Genomic DNA, 16,987 nt, shown 5'->3' with positions numbered 1-16,987 from the left:
AAAGTCTGATAAAGACAGTGGCTTGGTGGTAGAGCGGGTTATCCTTTGCCTATTGCCCTCACTGGTGTGGGTTCCATTTTCATGGATGCTCAGCAGAACCGTGGCAATCTGTTCAGGATTGGTTCTTTGCCACAGAAACGTCCACGATCTGTGATGAATGCCCCAACACTCAGTTAACAGATTGGACATCCATCACCATCATGGTTACATGCTGATATCAGCTTTAAGACATTTGCTGTTTGCCACATGTGTTGGTTCAGGTAAAATCATAGTTTATTTTTTTCAATCCAAACCTCTTCAATTATCATCTCGTGAAGTTTGCGAAGCTATTTACAAGGTGCTGACGCTATGAAATTAAATTGGTTTCATTTCTCATAAACTTCCATTAAGTGGTACAGTCCTCTGACCCTCCCCAGCATCTCCAGGCTGACTGCACACCTCAACTCTTTTATTCCTCACTTCTCCTGTCGATGGAACCACCTTCCACAGGCTGTTCTTTCCCACTCTTTCCTCCAGGTCTTCAAGCAGGCAGTGTGCCACCACCTCATGTCGTCGCCCATGATCTTTAGTACCGCGTGAATCCTTCGTAATCCAACCCACGCTACGTCATGGTCAATCTAACCTTGTTCTTTCATGAACCTTCCGCTTTGAAAGAAAAATAAGAAGTGCATTGGCCATTTCCTGCTGGCTCAGGCTGAGGAATGTGATGACAGCACGACGCTGCTAAAAAATGTAAAGCAAATAATTATAGCTATAATAGAGCACAAAAGGAATCCTATATTAAGACGTGGCTATGTATCGTGTTATATAACGTGCAAATGTGACATGGTGTGTAAATTTCGACGGTATATGTAAGTTGGAAAATAATTACAGGACTCGTCGTTGATTTTATCACCATGCACTCAAAGCAGCAGCTGCAGAGTTTGTAAATGGTTTTGATTTGCAGTGAATCATTCCGAGGCTCAAACAAAGACATTCCGATATCATGCTAACATCCGACGAATGGAAGCAATTCATTGAACGTGTCCATCATAGTAGTGGTTTGAATAAACTTTCTGAAATAAACATGTCATTGTAAAATGCATGGTTACATTTTCTCTGTTAAATTCTGCTCTTTCTTTTTGTCACGTATTGTCACGTAACAATATGTTAAGATATAATATATTGTCGCGGGCCGGGGGTCGGGTGAGAAGACCACGAGGTGGGGGAAACTATCTCGGCTCCCACCAGACTCCCCAGAATTGTAGACCGTCGCACACGGATAATTCTGTGACGCGGCGGGTCGCTTAACCGACTGTGGACGCCAATAACTCAACCGCGTGACCTAGGGTCCTCCCGTCTATGGGTTAATCGGGTTACCTAATTAATCACGTGAATTAATGACCGGGGAACACGCCCTCGGTATGCCTTGTCCGAACCGGATCACTACCGGATCGGATCACTTTACCGGATCGGATGCGGCCGAGCGACACTGCCAAGGATGTACCGGCTAAAAGGAACGGATCGTTGGGAATAAAGTCCCAGCTAAGCGAGGATTCAGACCATGCTGGATCAATGAAAGAAACCACAAAAACGAGCTGGGAACATTTCTTATAATAATTTATTAACAATAGGCGAAGAATGGTATGTGGTATGATCAAGATTTATTGGGGTGTGTTATGCAGAGATAGGGGAGAGAGTGTGGTGCAGTAAATAACAAGCAACTTATAAAAGCGGACACCGAGTAGACTTAACATGAAAATAATAACAATAATAATGATAACAATGATTATCTTCTGCAGTCTTAATTAAGCAGACAGGTGCCAGGACACACACACGCACACACACAGACACAGAAAAACCCATGAAGAGGTGGGTATTGAAACAGGAAGAGAGAGAGGAGTTGAGGCTACAATCTCGGTAACTTTGTACTTAATTGCACGATGTGCTTCCAATACATTTTGGTGGGGGGGGGGGGTGGGGATGCTCTGCGGTGCAGTACCCGGCAGCTGGTGTGTTGTCTCTGGCTTCAACAGCGCGTGTGGAGACCGTGTTCGTGAAGGAGGGGCTTGAGTGGAGAAGAGGCGGAGTCCAGAGTGCATGGATGGAGTAATATGTGGGACCAGATAGGCGGGTGGGGTCGACGTCGTGTGGGCGGAGACGAGGGGGCGGAGTCCAGGCAGCAGGAGGTGGGTCGTGGCGATGTCGACGAGGGCGAGGCGAGAGAGGCAGAGGGACCACTCCGATCTTTATCAGACTTGCAGTGCGGGGCGGGGGGGCCATCCAAAAGCGAAGCGTCATCACCTGAATCGGGTGCTCCGATTGGCCCCGACCCCTCACGCCAGTGCTGGATTAACCATTAGGCAGACAAGGCATGTGCCTTAGGGCCAGCCAAAAATTCGGGCCAAAAATTATTTTCACATTAAATATTTGTCTTTTTTTGTATTAAATATTTTGTTCTTGAATCAGTTCTTCTTTTGTCTGGGGTCCATTTCCATGAGCCCAAGATCTAATTTCAAATTTTCAGGCCATTCTCTAAAATTTCAAAATGTGCCTTCGGGCCAGCCGAGGGTTAATCCAGCACTGCCTCACGCGGCCCGCTAACTTTAGCCAGAAACCGCACCACTTCGTTTCCGGCAAGGTCATCTCAGCGAAAATATTCTGCTCCGACCCCACGACATGATATGAATCGTCCACACCGAAATTGGCACGCGAATCGTCCTGCAAAAACCCCCAGGCGGTGCCCTGGCGACCGGCCGATCCCGCATGCCCACTCGGGCGTCCGACCAGCGCCGATCAACGTGTGCGCCAACGTGGCCCGTACTGTACAACATTCCTCTGCTCGATCTCAGCTTCGCTGGCCGTAGAGATGAGAAGACGTTCACCTTCCATGGGGAATCCGCTGCTGCCCGCGAGGGCCGAAGGTACTGATTTAATGTGTTATGGATAAATCCATGCATGTTTTGCGCAGTACGTGCGGATCCGCCATGGGCTACGTGGTGAGTGCTCACGTTCACCTGGTTCTGCTAGCGTGTGCGCGGGGCGAACACCGATATGTGTCAGATATTGAGGAAATACGATACAAAGTTGCGAGCGGTGAATTCGTGCCCTGCTTTGTACGATAACAAAGTCGCGAGCGGCGTATGGGTCTGCCTTCGAGCACATTCCATACAGTGTGCGTGGTTCGGCCATTATGCACTTGTCCAACGCTCACGTCCGCATGACTCTGCTAACGTGTGCGCGGGGCGAACACCAATATGTATCAGATAATTGGTTGAAAAGGAACGCGCCGCTTTTACTTCGCACACTCGTATGCCACTGAACGTGGCGTGGAGTCACCTTTATCGTCCTCCGTACGCGTGTTGTGCAGCGTGGGCGTCGTGCTGGCTGTTTCCTGTGTTGTGAAAAACACCATTCGTGCAGCCTCTTGAGAGATATTCATTCGTATGCCTTTTTAATGCAACCGGCAATCTTCCCCAGATCATCGGAAGCTCGAGTCAACAATCCCGGACTGCCATGCGCACTGTATGTCTCGCCGCACACGTTGGGTTGAGGGCTCGCTTGGGAACGGGGGCTCTGCGCTGTTAATGCCCGCGCGTCATCGTTTCCTCGCAGCGGCACCGCATGCGCTGGCCTCCGTGAGGGCCCATCTCACAACGAAGGCGCACGTGGCTCAGATTTCCCTCAGGAATAATCGGAAAAGAAGAGTAGGGACGAAATGAAAAAAAAATGATGTAAGCAAACCTAGCTATGAGATCATCGCAACGCACGCCCCGGTTGTCCTGCTCGACAAAAGGGAAGGGACTACCTACACCTATAATAATGGAATAACTGTCTTGGGACCACTATATGTTGTATGCATGTGGTTCTGAGAAACGCAACAAGATAGTTTTGTAACCGGAATGTGGACAGTGATATATATTTATATATATTTTATATATACTGAAACGCAAAAGAAACTTACCACTTGTTTGAAATGTAATAAAATTGTAACAGTTCAAAATAAAACAAACCAACAATTGCTTATTGAAACATTGGCATTTTATTGATGACGTGTCAAGTTTTTGACCAAGATACACCATCTTATAAGTTTGTTCTGCAGTACAGAACAGCACAGGGTGCAATGTCAGTCCCCTTTCAATAGCGTGCGTGGCCACCATTGTTTTGGATACAGGCAGTGCATCGTCGGCGCATACTGCCGACCAGTCTTTGGATGGATTGCTGCTGGATTCAGTCCCACTCAGTCCTCAATGTCTGAAGCCATCTGACTTAGGACCATCTGCCTGTCCTGCCTTGCAGTGGTGACTCTTGGCCTCCCTGATCGAGGTCTGTCATCTGCAGAGTTGTGGAGGGTGTCTCTGTCCACCAGGGCCGATATCGTCTGGTGTGAACAGCCAACGTGACGTGCCACCTCACGGTAGCTCAATCCGCCTTGCAGTATGCCCAAGGCACACTGCCTTTGATCCCTTGACAATCGTGGCATGTTGATCGAAATGCCCATTTTGTACTAGCCTTTTTAAAGCCAATATCAAGACATCACGTGCAGCTCATTAAAATCATCCCGTACCCCTTGGCTAATCACTGACAGTCAAAACGGCTGTTCAACAGCTGTGCTATGAAGTGACCATTGAAAATTCAAGTGACCATCCGTGACCGTTTTGTCTGACAGTGAGGACACTATTGTCCACAAATAAGTTCACACATTTACTACACGCAGTGTTATTGTTGATATTTGAAGGTTTAAAAGGTGGTAAGTTTCTTTTGCGTTTCAGTATATATATATGTATATATGTATATATGTATATATGTATATATATATATATATATATATATATATATATATATATATATATATATATATATGTATATATGTATATATGTATATATGTATATATGTATATGTATATATGTATATGTATATATGTATATATGTATATATATATATATATATATATATATATATATATGTATATGTATATATATATATATATATATATATATATATATATATATATATATGTATATGTATATATATATATATATATATATATATATATGTATATGTATATATATATATGTATATATATATATATATATATATATATATATATATATGTATATATATATGTATATATATATATATGTATATATATATATATATATATATATATATATATATATATATATTGTTACGGATTTCAGAAATGGATCTGATTATTGCATACAGACATTTTGGTCCTTAGACAGTTATTTCCTTAAATGCATGTTCAGGATAGACCCATCCCCTTGTCTGGTGGGATTCTAACTTTGATGCGTTGAGAAGGGTAAAGAATAGATTCTCTTTCTTATGGGATGGCCTTTTTCTCTTTACGACAGACACATTCATGCACATGAGATAGCCGTCAGCCCAACGGAGGCTCGTCTAACCTCTTTCCATCGGGACACATTGGCTTGGAGGTGGACGATTTATTTACACCTTGGACTTGCAGCACATTTGATTAAGCACACCGCAGGCTTTTCCTGAGCAGTTATTCTGAAGGTCAAATACGGCTGTGGATCATTTACCTCACCCACCAATTTTGCATTGACGTTCGACACCCAGCGCTCTCTCACCGACATTGACGTTCACCTTTTTCCATCAACGTTTGATGCCCCGTTTGGCAGCTCTGAGGATGGTTGTTGTTGGCGTTTTATGAGCGCTACATGTCTTCGCTCGGTAATTCTGGCAAATGGCTGTTTTCTGCCGTTCGTCCAGTCGCCGTTACAGTGCCATTACAATGATCGCGAGATTGCCGTTTTTGTCACGTGCAACGATGCGCCAATCAGCAAGGTGGATTTGGCTGTAGTCTGCTTGAGGCTCCGCCCACACTGGCTGCCTATAAAAAGGACGAGAGGACCGTTTTTGTGACAGTTGGCGACAGCTGATGGCGGCTCCTTACAGCTCTGAGAGTTTTTCTGACAGCTGGGTGACTGCTATTTTCAGCTCCAGTCAGTTCCAGTCAAACGGTTGGTGAGCTGGCGACAGTTGAGTTTGTGACAGTTGGTGACAGCCTTTCAGCCTTGCAGCTCTGATCACTGGTGACAGCCTCACAGTTCCTCACAGCTCCTTACAGCTGTCCGTTGGTTGTTGCTCCTGGTGGCTCCTGATGGTGAGTGACGCTTGGACCGTTAATGCTGGCTGAGCTGCTCGAGACCTGCTCTTGGCGTACCTGATTCTTGGCGTCCCTGGTTCCTGAGGGTGACGACGTGATGTCGATTGGTGTTCAAGCCTGTTTGCGAGTGGGTGCACGGCAAGGCGGGGCGATGGCAACGGACAAGGCATGCTCACACATTTCGGGACATTTTATTTGACGTACAACGACTTCGATTTGGTGAGTGACAACGGATCTCTCTTCCCCCCTGAATGATCCGCTGGGTACCCTTGTCTCGTGTTTTATCGTGAAGTAAGGCATAGTGATGAGCATCTGCTCTTTGTCTGTTTTTCTATCGATGCCTGATTAATTCTTTATTTGCTTGAGATTATTTTGATTGATTTGAATTTACTTATTTTCACCAGAAGGAAATAAAATTATTTTTATTTATTTATTTTCTTTTTAATAAATTCCTTGTTGAAGTTCCAATCTGTCTGTGCTTGTCCTTTCCTTCTATTGATCCAGCATTATCCAAACCGAGATAGACTGGGAGGTAATGACCAAACTAATTGACCAGTTATAGTCGTCACGCACCAGCGGTTAAACGCTCGGCCGCCCGAATTAAGATCGAATCAAGATAAGATTGGTATTTTGCCGAGGGCTCGCTCCCCTTTCAGGAAACTACGTGACCTGCAGTTAAACGACATAATTAGACGGTGGACACTGGAACTTGAGGTTAATTGATTGGCGTTTGTGGTTCGAAAGCAACCTACCATCTCACGAAGTTAATTGTGAGCGGTGGCCCCAGATCTGGCTCTTCTGAGGAGAAACGGTTATTAAACCCCCTCATAATACACTCAGTACCGGTGGCCATCACAATATATATATATATATATATATATATATATATATATATATATATATATATATATGTATATATATACACTACCACCGGGTGTAGTGGCGTGTGCCTGTAATCCGGCTACTCGGAGGCTTGGGTTGGAGGATCCCTTGAGGACGGGAGCCCTGTGCTGGGCCGCGCTATGAGAGGGTGTAGGGCAGCCCGGAATCATGGCGAAACCCAATCCTTATCCCTGTGTCGTAAGAGGCGACCAGGGTTGCATCAGGAAGGGCATCCGGCGTAAAACCTATGCCAAATCAGTATGCGGATCATAACGGATGATCCGCTGTGGCGACCCCTAACAGGAACAGCCAAAAGAGGAAGAAGAAGATATATACACAATTCTGATCAAAGGTTTTAGAACACCCCCATTTTTCCAGTTTTTACTGAAATTTAAGCAGTTTCATGTTTCAATGTACTCTGACATAAAACATAGAACAAATAAACAATTGCAGATAAAAAAGAAATCATGGAATCGTTTTGTTAAACAAAATTTACTCGAAATTGCTAACTCATCAAAGTAGCCACCTTGAGCAGATATAACAGCCGAACATACTCGTGACATTCTTTCTACAATGGAAATCAAATATTGTTCGGAAAGTTCTTCCCAACACTGTTACAGAAGTTCCCACAAATGTGTTGCACTTGTAGGTTGCTTTGCTTTCACCCTTCTGCCCAGTTCATCCCAAACCAGCTCGATGGGGTTTAAGTCTGGAGACTGTACTGGCCTTTCCATGATTTGAAGCCTACCATCTTGTTCTTTTCTTCTAAGTAAGTTCTGACATTGCCTGGAGGTATGTTTTGGGTCATTATCTTGCAGTAGGATGAACCCCTGGCCAACTCGGCATAGACCAGAGGGTATTGCATGGCGCTGCAAAGTGCTGTGGTAGCCCTTTTGGTTCAGGGTGCCAGTCACTCTGTGCAAGTCTCCGACTCTGGATCCTGCAAAAGAGCCCCAGATCATCACGCTTCCTCCTCCATGTTTGACAGTTGGTGTCCTTTCAGTTGTGACAGTTGGTGTCACTGAGGAACCATCCTTTCGCTTACTCGACGGCGTACAAAAACCCTGCGTGATGAACCGAAGATTTCAAATTATGATTCATCGGTCCATAAGACCTTCTTCCAGTTTTCAGTTGTCCACTAGCGGTGCTTCATGGCCCAGGTAAGCCTCTTTTTCTTATTTTGCCATCTTAGCAATGGCTTTCTTACTGCCACTCGACCTGTCAAACCTGCAGCTCGAAGTCTTCTCTTCACAGTTGAAACTGAGACTTCCTCACTTCGACCAGTGTTAAGCTGTGCTTGAAGCTGCTGTCCTGTGAGCCGCTGATCACGCAAGCTGTTGACTCTCAGAAACTTGTCTTCTGATTGTGTTGTGGCTTTGGGTCTGCCAGACCTCTTCCTGTCAGAGTTTCCTCCAGTTTCCAAGTGCCTTTTGATGGTTTAGGAAACTGTACTCACTGACACCTTGGCTTCCTTTGCAATTTCTCTGAAGCAAAGACCTACACTTTTAATGGTTATAATTGTCTGTCTGTCTTCCTTTTTTAATTGTCTTTTCTCACCATTATGATAGCAATATACTACTTCCTGCAGTGCAATAGTGTCCAAATAATGCTTCAGAGGGTGTATCAACACAGTCTGTTCCAACACTGCTTTTATACAGACAGAGGGTTTGGAACTAATCAACAAAAGTTGGGACGCCTGTAGGAATTGTTTGCACCAACCTTCAAGGCTGAACTTACTTCCATTGCTGCAGAACAGCTGCAGTTGCTAACCCATTACCTGTTCCCTGAAAAGGGCCTTTTTTTAAGAAGTCTAAAATTTACATTATTATCTTGCCAAAACGAAGTTTTTGCAAGATATGTTAGTCAGCTTGTATGTTTTTTTGTTTGTTTGTTTATTTTTTTTTTGTTTTGTTTCTCTGTAATCACGTATTGATCACTCTGTAGAGCACAGTTATCATTGGAAATTTTTGTAACTTCACATATCAGAGTCCTATAGAGGTCCCTTTCAGCACATAAAATTTTAAAGGTCAAAGGTCAAGGTCACTTTGTCGCAAATCAGGGGAGTCGACGAAGCCCTTATTTTTTTGAGTAATTTTGATCAGATCGTCTTCAAACTTCATGGGAATATAGTTCATGGTCTGGCGCTCAGCTGATTAATTTTTGGTGGCGATTGGCCTTGACCTTCATGGTTAGTGCTGGAGGTCGAAAGTTTTTGACCCCAAGGTCAAATTTTGAAATCTTAGATACCATATCGAGTAATACCTCATATGAAAGCGCTTGATAAGTGCTTTCCAGATCTGTCAAAAGTTTGACGCTATGACGTCATTTGATGACGTCATGACGAAAAAACGGATTTTTAATGAAAATTTTATTTCCTCAGTTCTCATCAAAATCTCTTTAATTCATGTACAACGGTCCTGGAGAGATACCATTAACCATACGAAAATATAAAGGTCAAGGTCAAGGTCACAAAAAGGTCAAGCATCAAGGTTGACGAAACCCTTATTTTTTGAGAAACTTTAATCGAAAAATAAGTCACTCATGTTCACATTTTGGCAAGATACTGGTCACCCTGGGGGTGACATTGGTTTTTATTTTTCAGTTTTTGGAAACCTAAAGTTTTTCTTTTAACCTCAAGCAGTTTACCGCTTAGCTTTGTACCATTTCAGGTTATTCACTGGACTTGAACTGTTTAAATTTCAGTAAAAACTGGAAAAATGGGGATGTTCTCAAACTTTTGACCAGTAGTGTATGTATGTATGTGCATATATATATTTGTTGATTCCAAGTGTTAATTATTTTTAATTAATTCAAGTATTAATTAATTAGAAATGCATTCTGTTTAGTCTTCCAGGAACAAGGTTCACAGAGACCTCCTCACTGTGCGCTGTTCAGCTTTCCACAGCACAAGAAATTATTACCCAGTTTGAAGGGAGGCCTGCAGAATTGGTGGTGTGTGATGGAGCACCAGATGGTGAGCAAATCTGAAAGAGGCCGGATGGCAGACTTTCACGCATTCAACATTATGTCGGCTAATCTGTGTTTAATGATTACGGCACCGCTGGTCCTGACAGTTTGAGCGCACTTTAGGTTCGATTCTCCGGCCCAAGTTTCTCCTCCATCCCCTTACTCAACACCACTCTCCTCAAAAATTATGCTACTTGTTGGTTTAACGCCTATTCGACTCCCGGCTCAATTTGCACATGTTATGGAGGCACCACCAACTAGTACAGCTCCCCAGCAAGGCAGGTCCAGTAAGACATCTACACCAGTTAGTGGTTCCTTCATTCTTCAATATGCATCTTCCCAACTATAACCACTTTTTTGTGAATGGGATCCATTTTGTTGCACAGCAATGGTTATGGTGATCATTTAACTGATTAATTAATTAATTATGTCCAGCACTTGCATGGTTTGAGGTTACACTCACAGACATTGAGAGGATGTGGGCAACTCCTCAATTGGCATAGGCATTCGTCAATGCAGGAAGAAAGTGTGTGCCAGATGTGGCTTGTACTAACAGCATGTATATATATATATTTTTACACGTCATTCAAATTCATTTTCGTGTTTCATTATCCTCTGTTGTGAACATAGCACCATTATGTCGGTCTATTGTTCTTCCATCCTGTGTCGTTCAGTTCCTCCATGAGACTCGGTCTTTGCACCGAAGTAAAGTATTGTCTTCTTTCATGTCCCCATCTGAATATTTAGTTTATGATACTGGGACACGAGGTTCAAATCCTGTGAGATAAAGCAATGTTCGTTGACCATTGCCTCATAATGTTATGATTCTTGTCAAAGTGCAATGATGTCTCCTCATGTCATGTTTTGCGTATGATGTCAAGCTCTTTCTTCGATCACTGTAAAAATTAAAGTACACTGTACATTGATTATGTTCAATAAGAACTTCGATCATTCCTCTCTTAATTTTTAATGTCCTTTGGATTCATCGTACATTTCACCAGAATTTTTGCTCGTAAACTCAATTCAGACCTATATAGGATTTAAACCAATGACCTCTGAGATATGCCGAACGAACTCCCAGATCCCAAACCATCAAGCAACCAGTCTGAGGAGGTGCAGGCCTAAGGAAAGGCTGGCTTCGTCATCGTCATATCATTCTCACTAATCGTTTTGTTTTTGTTGTCTCTTGTCCTCTGTCTGGCACTCTTCTCCATTTGTTTGTTTTGAGACCGTCACTTAATAGTTATCAATAATAGTTCTAGTGCATTGTTTGAATTTTTGTCAGCTCGACTGGTTTCTAGTTCCACATCCAGCTCTCTCCAGCACAATCGAATCAGTGTCCAAAGGCCTTGCAAGAATCAATTTCCCAGCCATTACTCTCTCGACGGGCTCTTCAAAGGTTTTCATAATTTTATTTCTGCCCTGAGGTTCCTTAACTTTTCTTGTGTGATGGTGGTTCAGGTTTGCCCTGGATTTTTGTTTATAAAAGACAGTGTAATGAACGTCGATTGATTTTTATTTATTTATTTATTTATTTTTTTGAGAATTTTTTTATTTTAGTATAGTGTACATAACCAGTACCCATAATCATGTGTTACTGTTTTAATGCACATGCTGAAAATGAATATGGTGGAATAGTGGTTAATTCGGAAATTTCTGGTTAAAAATACCAAACCTGTTGAAATTTACAGGTGATTGACTACACAGCACAGTTATCTTCGTTCTCTTGCAAATGAAAAATGGCGCCTCACAGCCCATATTAAGTACGGTGATGATTCACTGTCAAGGATGGATACAAACTTGGTTTATTAACACAAATGTAGGTTAAAGTCGAATTGCTTACCGCTACGTAAAGTCATTGTACGTGACAACAACTTGAAAACTCCATCGTGTTGCAGTGGGAGGCCGAAGCCGACTGCAGACAATATCAACATGGAAGAGTGATAACCATAACTGCAACGCACGACTTTATTCACGGATTCACATCAACTACAACGGCACTCGGTCGAGCACATATCACCGCTAGGCTGGACTGTTTACATTTTGTAATCCACTGATAGGCTGGATCTGCATCCGGATTCTAACCCGCAAATGCATGTTTTCCCTTGCAGTGACCGGCCTACATGACATTGATGAATACATTCAAGCACAGCTGCTGCTTGCTGTAAGGCTCGTTTTCTCCATTATTTCATCACAATAATTTTCCCTTATTAGATCAAGGAATAGTGAGTGATTCATTTCAAATTGCTCAACATGTGATAATCGTTGTAGCTTAAGGATATCTGCAAAGGCAAACTGCTTATCGACTGCTAATATCTCTCTCCAGGCCTTGAATATCACCACCCACATTTTAAAGATTGGTGGGACCTTCGTCGCCAAGGTTTGTTGTTTTTATTTATTTATAATAAATCACCACTGTGTGTTCGTCAAACTTTCTGCAAAGTGTGAGCAAAAAGCAAATTATGAGCTTTGCAGATGAGATTTCGATTTCAGAAAGATGCATTAAAATGTGTGGCAATATAGTTCTACATCCGATGGACCGTAAACACGAACTGATTGAGCTGGGGGTGCAAGACCCCCGTAAATGAATGAAAGATGTGAAGTTATTGTTGGTGCGTTCAATTATTACAACTGCCATTCCCAAAGGATCACCAAAATGAAAGCCGAACCTGACGGTTAAACGCGTGGGAAGGAAAATGGCAGGAGGCAAAGGGCAGGAAAATGTGTGTGCGTGCGTGCGTGCGTGTGTGCGTGCATGTGAAAATCAGAGAAAAAAACAGGACTGGGCTGATCTCCACCAAATTTTGCACATGTATTGATAGTACTCAGGGTCAGGTCATGGGCACAAAAAAAAATCCCCCCTCCTCGCAGGGGGGGGGGGGAGATGACATGCCAATACTCCAAAAAGTAGTTGGCGTTTCTAGTAGTTAAAATGGGGTTTATTGAAAAAAAATGTGGGGATAAGGGGTGGATAAGATGCTATAAATAGGATGAAACTAACCAAGCTGTCAACAGACGCGACGAGGGATGATGGGACACGCAAATTTATATACAATGGAAGTGAAGGCTAACCCTAACCCCCTAATAGTGCCGATTACCAGACTCGCACGCAAACAAAAGGGCAGGTTAGGGCTTGAGCAGGCATGAGATAATGACAGCTGCAGGATGATGCTGGTCATGGTTGGCGTGGCCCAAGGTGATGTGTGGCTTGGGGCGTGATAGTGAAGAGAACGTATGGCAAGACGGTGAGGAGGCCAGGAAAACAGAATATGGTGGTCAAGCAGAGGGAAGGATGTCTCTTCTTATCAGGTCTAACCCCAACTGCTACATGCAAGCATGACTACGGCCCTCGTAAACTGAGACTGCCTCTGTGGGTGGTGGGAACCATTATGGGCCGTCCGCGGTCTGTGGGCGTCACCATCTTCCAGGCCATCCCACCCCACAGGGTGGCCCGAATTTAAAAAAGTTTTCTGACCCTCTCCAGGGCGCCACTGGCTAAGCATTCGTGATGGTTGTCCATTAGAAAGCATGAAGTGGCCTTGCTTATGCAGAAGGCGTAACACAATTACCCTATCTGCTTTAATGTTTACACTGACATGCACCACTTAAGCTTCCAAGCATGTACCATGTGTAAATGTCAAAAGCAATCAATATATAAATGGAAAACAAAGACCCACTCACATCTCTCACCTGTGAATGGAGGGAATTACCAATTAGCTCTCACCTAATCAGTTAAACCCAGGTGGCTCGGATTGTATAAATAAATCGACTCCTCACATGCTCTTCTAGCCGAAGAAGCTGCATAAAGCAACCATGAAAGGCGACCAAAGGTAAGCCCCTTGCTGTTTCAAACCCTTCCTAGAGTTCCTCCACAGCTGTAAAGACATTCACAAATGGTACACACATGAGAATCCCAATGCTACACACCCCCTCAGCTGCCAGACCAATTTCATCGCTTATTGGCTTTTCGTCAATGCGGGAGTGTGTGAGCCTGCATGCAGATCTACTTTCATATAGATTGGTAATTCTCAGTTGTAATGTAATCAACACACCCCAGGGAGGCCCTGCTTTGTTAAATGCTCAATCTTGTTCATATTGAGCTCTGCTGAATGATTGTCTTTTCCACGTTTTAGTTTTCTTCAGGAATTACATCATCGGTAGAGTCCCAGTGATAAGTACTTAGGCTGTACCAGTAAGGCAGAGACAATTGGAAAGTTATTTTCACGTCGGTAAAAATAATTAGTATATTTTTCAAGCAACACTTCTAAAGCATCAGTGCACTTTTGTTGTTTATTTTTCAATCGATCAGAACTTTTGCACTATGACCTTTGTAAAAGAAATTTTTTAAAATTATATTACATCTCATTCAGACTTTTATTTGGAGACTGATCTATTCTCTGGAGGACATGTCAAAATGGACTGTCCTATCTGCAATTATGTGGACATGTTTTTTCAAGAGTAGGTTTTTGGGCTGATGCGACTACATTAGCCCTGTTTGTGCGGTGAATTAGAATATAATAAGATATTGTTGTGTTTGTGAGTTAGATGGAGGGATTGTATAGGGCAGCATGGTCCGTGGACGTGTAGGAGACATTTTGATGGAACGTAAGTCGGGAAACTGTCAGCTGAACTTGTTACATGTCACTACACAAGGGGTGGTGCTGTGTTAATTAGGTAGGGATTGAGGCTAATTTCTCCCAGTATGTGATTGCTCCCGTGACCTTTTCCTCTGTTTGCATTTCAAGATCGGCGATTTAATTAAAAAAAAGAAATCACGCCCTCAGAACAACAACAACCGAGCCAGACATTTCCAAGCACACGAAAACCCTGCCTCCAGAAATGACAACTACGAGACCACACCCCTGGGGTGGATGATGGAGGGGGTTATGTCAGAGAGGTTTTGGAGAGAGGGAGAGAAGAGGATTGAGTCAGGATCGGCAGTTTGGCAGGACACAAAAGAGAAGGGAGTGAGGAGATTGCGGTTGGAAGAGAAGGGCATTACGGTTGCTTTCCCTCGACACGGTGAAGAAGGCTGCATAATTCTCATGTTCATGCTGAGGTGTATTTGCTCGCATGATGGAGCAAGACGCTGGCCATTGACTGTTCGGCTGGGTCGTGTGAGACCATGCCTCAAGCTTCGTGTTGTGCCGGCGGGGAAGAAGGCGGCGCCATTTTGGAGAGAGCAGTGGCGTCGGTAATCTCGTGAGGAACTTTCACGGCAGCTTCTGAGCCCTTAACGAAGGGACGATCCGCACGAACAACCTCCCTTATGCTTCTATTCCGACCCAGAGAGCAGCTTGTCACCATTTTTGGGCGCACTTTCCCACGCAGTGACGACGCGGTTTAGCGAACCCCAAGCTTCAGAAACTCATCTCTGGGCACACAGCTAAGTGCTGGGAGAAAGGGAGGGTTATTCTATTATTTATTCTGTACCCTTGTCTGTATTTAAGTCTGTGTGGAGAGCCTCAAATAGGAATTTAGGTTACCTCATATTTCGTTATTATCCTGTTTCGGTTTATTTCCATTCTAAATATTTGACTTCTGTTTATTAAACCCCTTTTTATTAACTTTGCTTGTGTTGCCGATTTGTCGTGGGTTCGAGTATAAACCTGTGTGTCCTCCGTCCGGGTGAACCATCCATGTCATTATCGAAGAGTAGACGATCTTTTGCCCACATCCTGAAGGATGTACCTACTCCTGCCGCTTTCGGTCGAGCACGTTGCGATGGAGTGGTGACCCATCCAGGATTAATTGTTGTCTTGAAGTGTTTCACGACTTGTCGTGCATGCCCCGAACGGCCCAGGAGTGTGGGCCTCCACAAGACCAGACGAGACTCGAAGCACAAGCATGCACACACATACATAAATGGCCGGTTTATTTTATTTTTCCAACTCATTTGATATGATGCGTGCATGATGGGATCGAATATATTGTTACGGCTGTGGAAATTCACAGAACACTATATAGGTCCTTAGATCAGTTATGTCGATAAGTCTGTGTTCAGATAGATTTCCCCACCGATGTTTAACGGGCAATTATTTGTCTGCCGGGCTGTGATCTTTGAGATAGCCGTTTTTCTTTTGCTATCGTTATTTTGGACCAACCGCCTTCACAACAACCGCCTCCTCTACAACCGCCTTCACACAACCACCTTCTCCACGACGCCAACCACAGCCACCATCTCCTAAACCACATCTCCCCCAATAACCAACAACGAACACAACGCCTCACCTTCAACCCCGCAAACACCGCCATCTTTGCGCCGGCCATGGTGAGATCGCTGCAAACAGACGCGGGGGTTTCCTCGTTGCCAGCGCCGGTGATCTCCACAATGTCCGCTCTCCTTTGTGGGCGCCAGCGACGGTGATTTCAAACACGTCCGCTCGCTCCGAGCTTCACCTCGGAATTCGGATCAGGAGATCGAGGTGGCGGAGCCAGTGGGGGTCAGAGGTGAAAGAGCAGAGATCAAACCTCGCCTCACGGGGCCCTATAAAAAAGCGCTCAGAGCGCCAAGGCACGGAGTCGGTCGTGGTTTGGAGTGGTGTGAAGAGCTAGGTTCGAGTCCAGTGGAGGGCAGTGGAGGTCTGGGTTCGCCGAGGAGACGGGAGCTGAGAGTGCGGCCAAGCTTGCCGTGCCGTGCAGAACTGCGCGTTCGTGTGCGAGTTTGGGGAGAGCCGGAGAGAGGTCGCCAGCCAGCATCGAACGGTCCGAGGTCTTAAAGAGAGCATCAACTCTAAAAGAGCAAAAGACCTGTTCGTTCCTCTGAGGTGTTGCCGGCTGGGCCTGAACCACCAGGCCGTCAAACGAGGCCTGGGCCGGACCGCGGTCACGACAGCTGCCGTGAGGACGGGACGTCGCGGGTCACCCCAGCGAAGCACCTTGAAGGTGAAGGTAACCAGCCCGGCCTCGCGGAGCTTCTGCGGTCATCACAGCTCCGTGAAATAAAGACCCAAGAGGTCCAGTCTACCCCTTGTCTTTCCTGGGGTTTTTCTTTGTTCCTTTTGAAT

The 16,987-nt window shown here is 44.4% G+C and overlaps 1 protein-coding gene across 6 annotated transcripts in view; it reads left to right on the top strand.

Moving 5' to 3' along the window:
- The window catches only part of FTSJ1 (FtsJ RNA 2'-O-methyltransferase 1), a 69,967-nt gene that overhangs the window by 39,273 nt on the left and 13,707 nt on the right, over positions 1-16,987 (top strand). For 3 of the 6 annotated variants that reach the window (XM_085889268.1, XM_085889277.1, XM_085889306.1), the window contains 3 exons: positions 9,860-9,987; positions 12,092-12,144; positions 12,307-12,360. In XM_085889268.1, the coding sequence (XP_085745394.1) occupies positions 9,860-9,987; positions 12,092-12,144; positions 12,307-12,360 (235 nt within the window). The remainder of the gene's footprint in view (positions 1-9,859; positions 9,988-12,091; positions 12,145-12,306; positions 12,361-16,987) is intronic. The other 3 variants (XM_085889286.1, XM_085889259.1, XM_085889295.1) reach the window with 1 other exon arrangement.

This window comes from Eptatretus burgeri, chromosome 1, assembly GCF_056783735.1.
Source record: "Eptatretus burgeri isolate ZD-2024b chromosome 1, Ebu_testis_v1, whole genome shotgun sequence".
NCBI lineage: Eukaryota > Metazoa > Chordata > Myxini > Myxiniformes > Myxinidae > Eptatretus > Eptatretus burgeri.
This window is presented reverse-complemented; position numbering and strand designations above follow the sequence as displayed.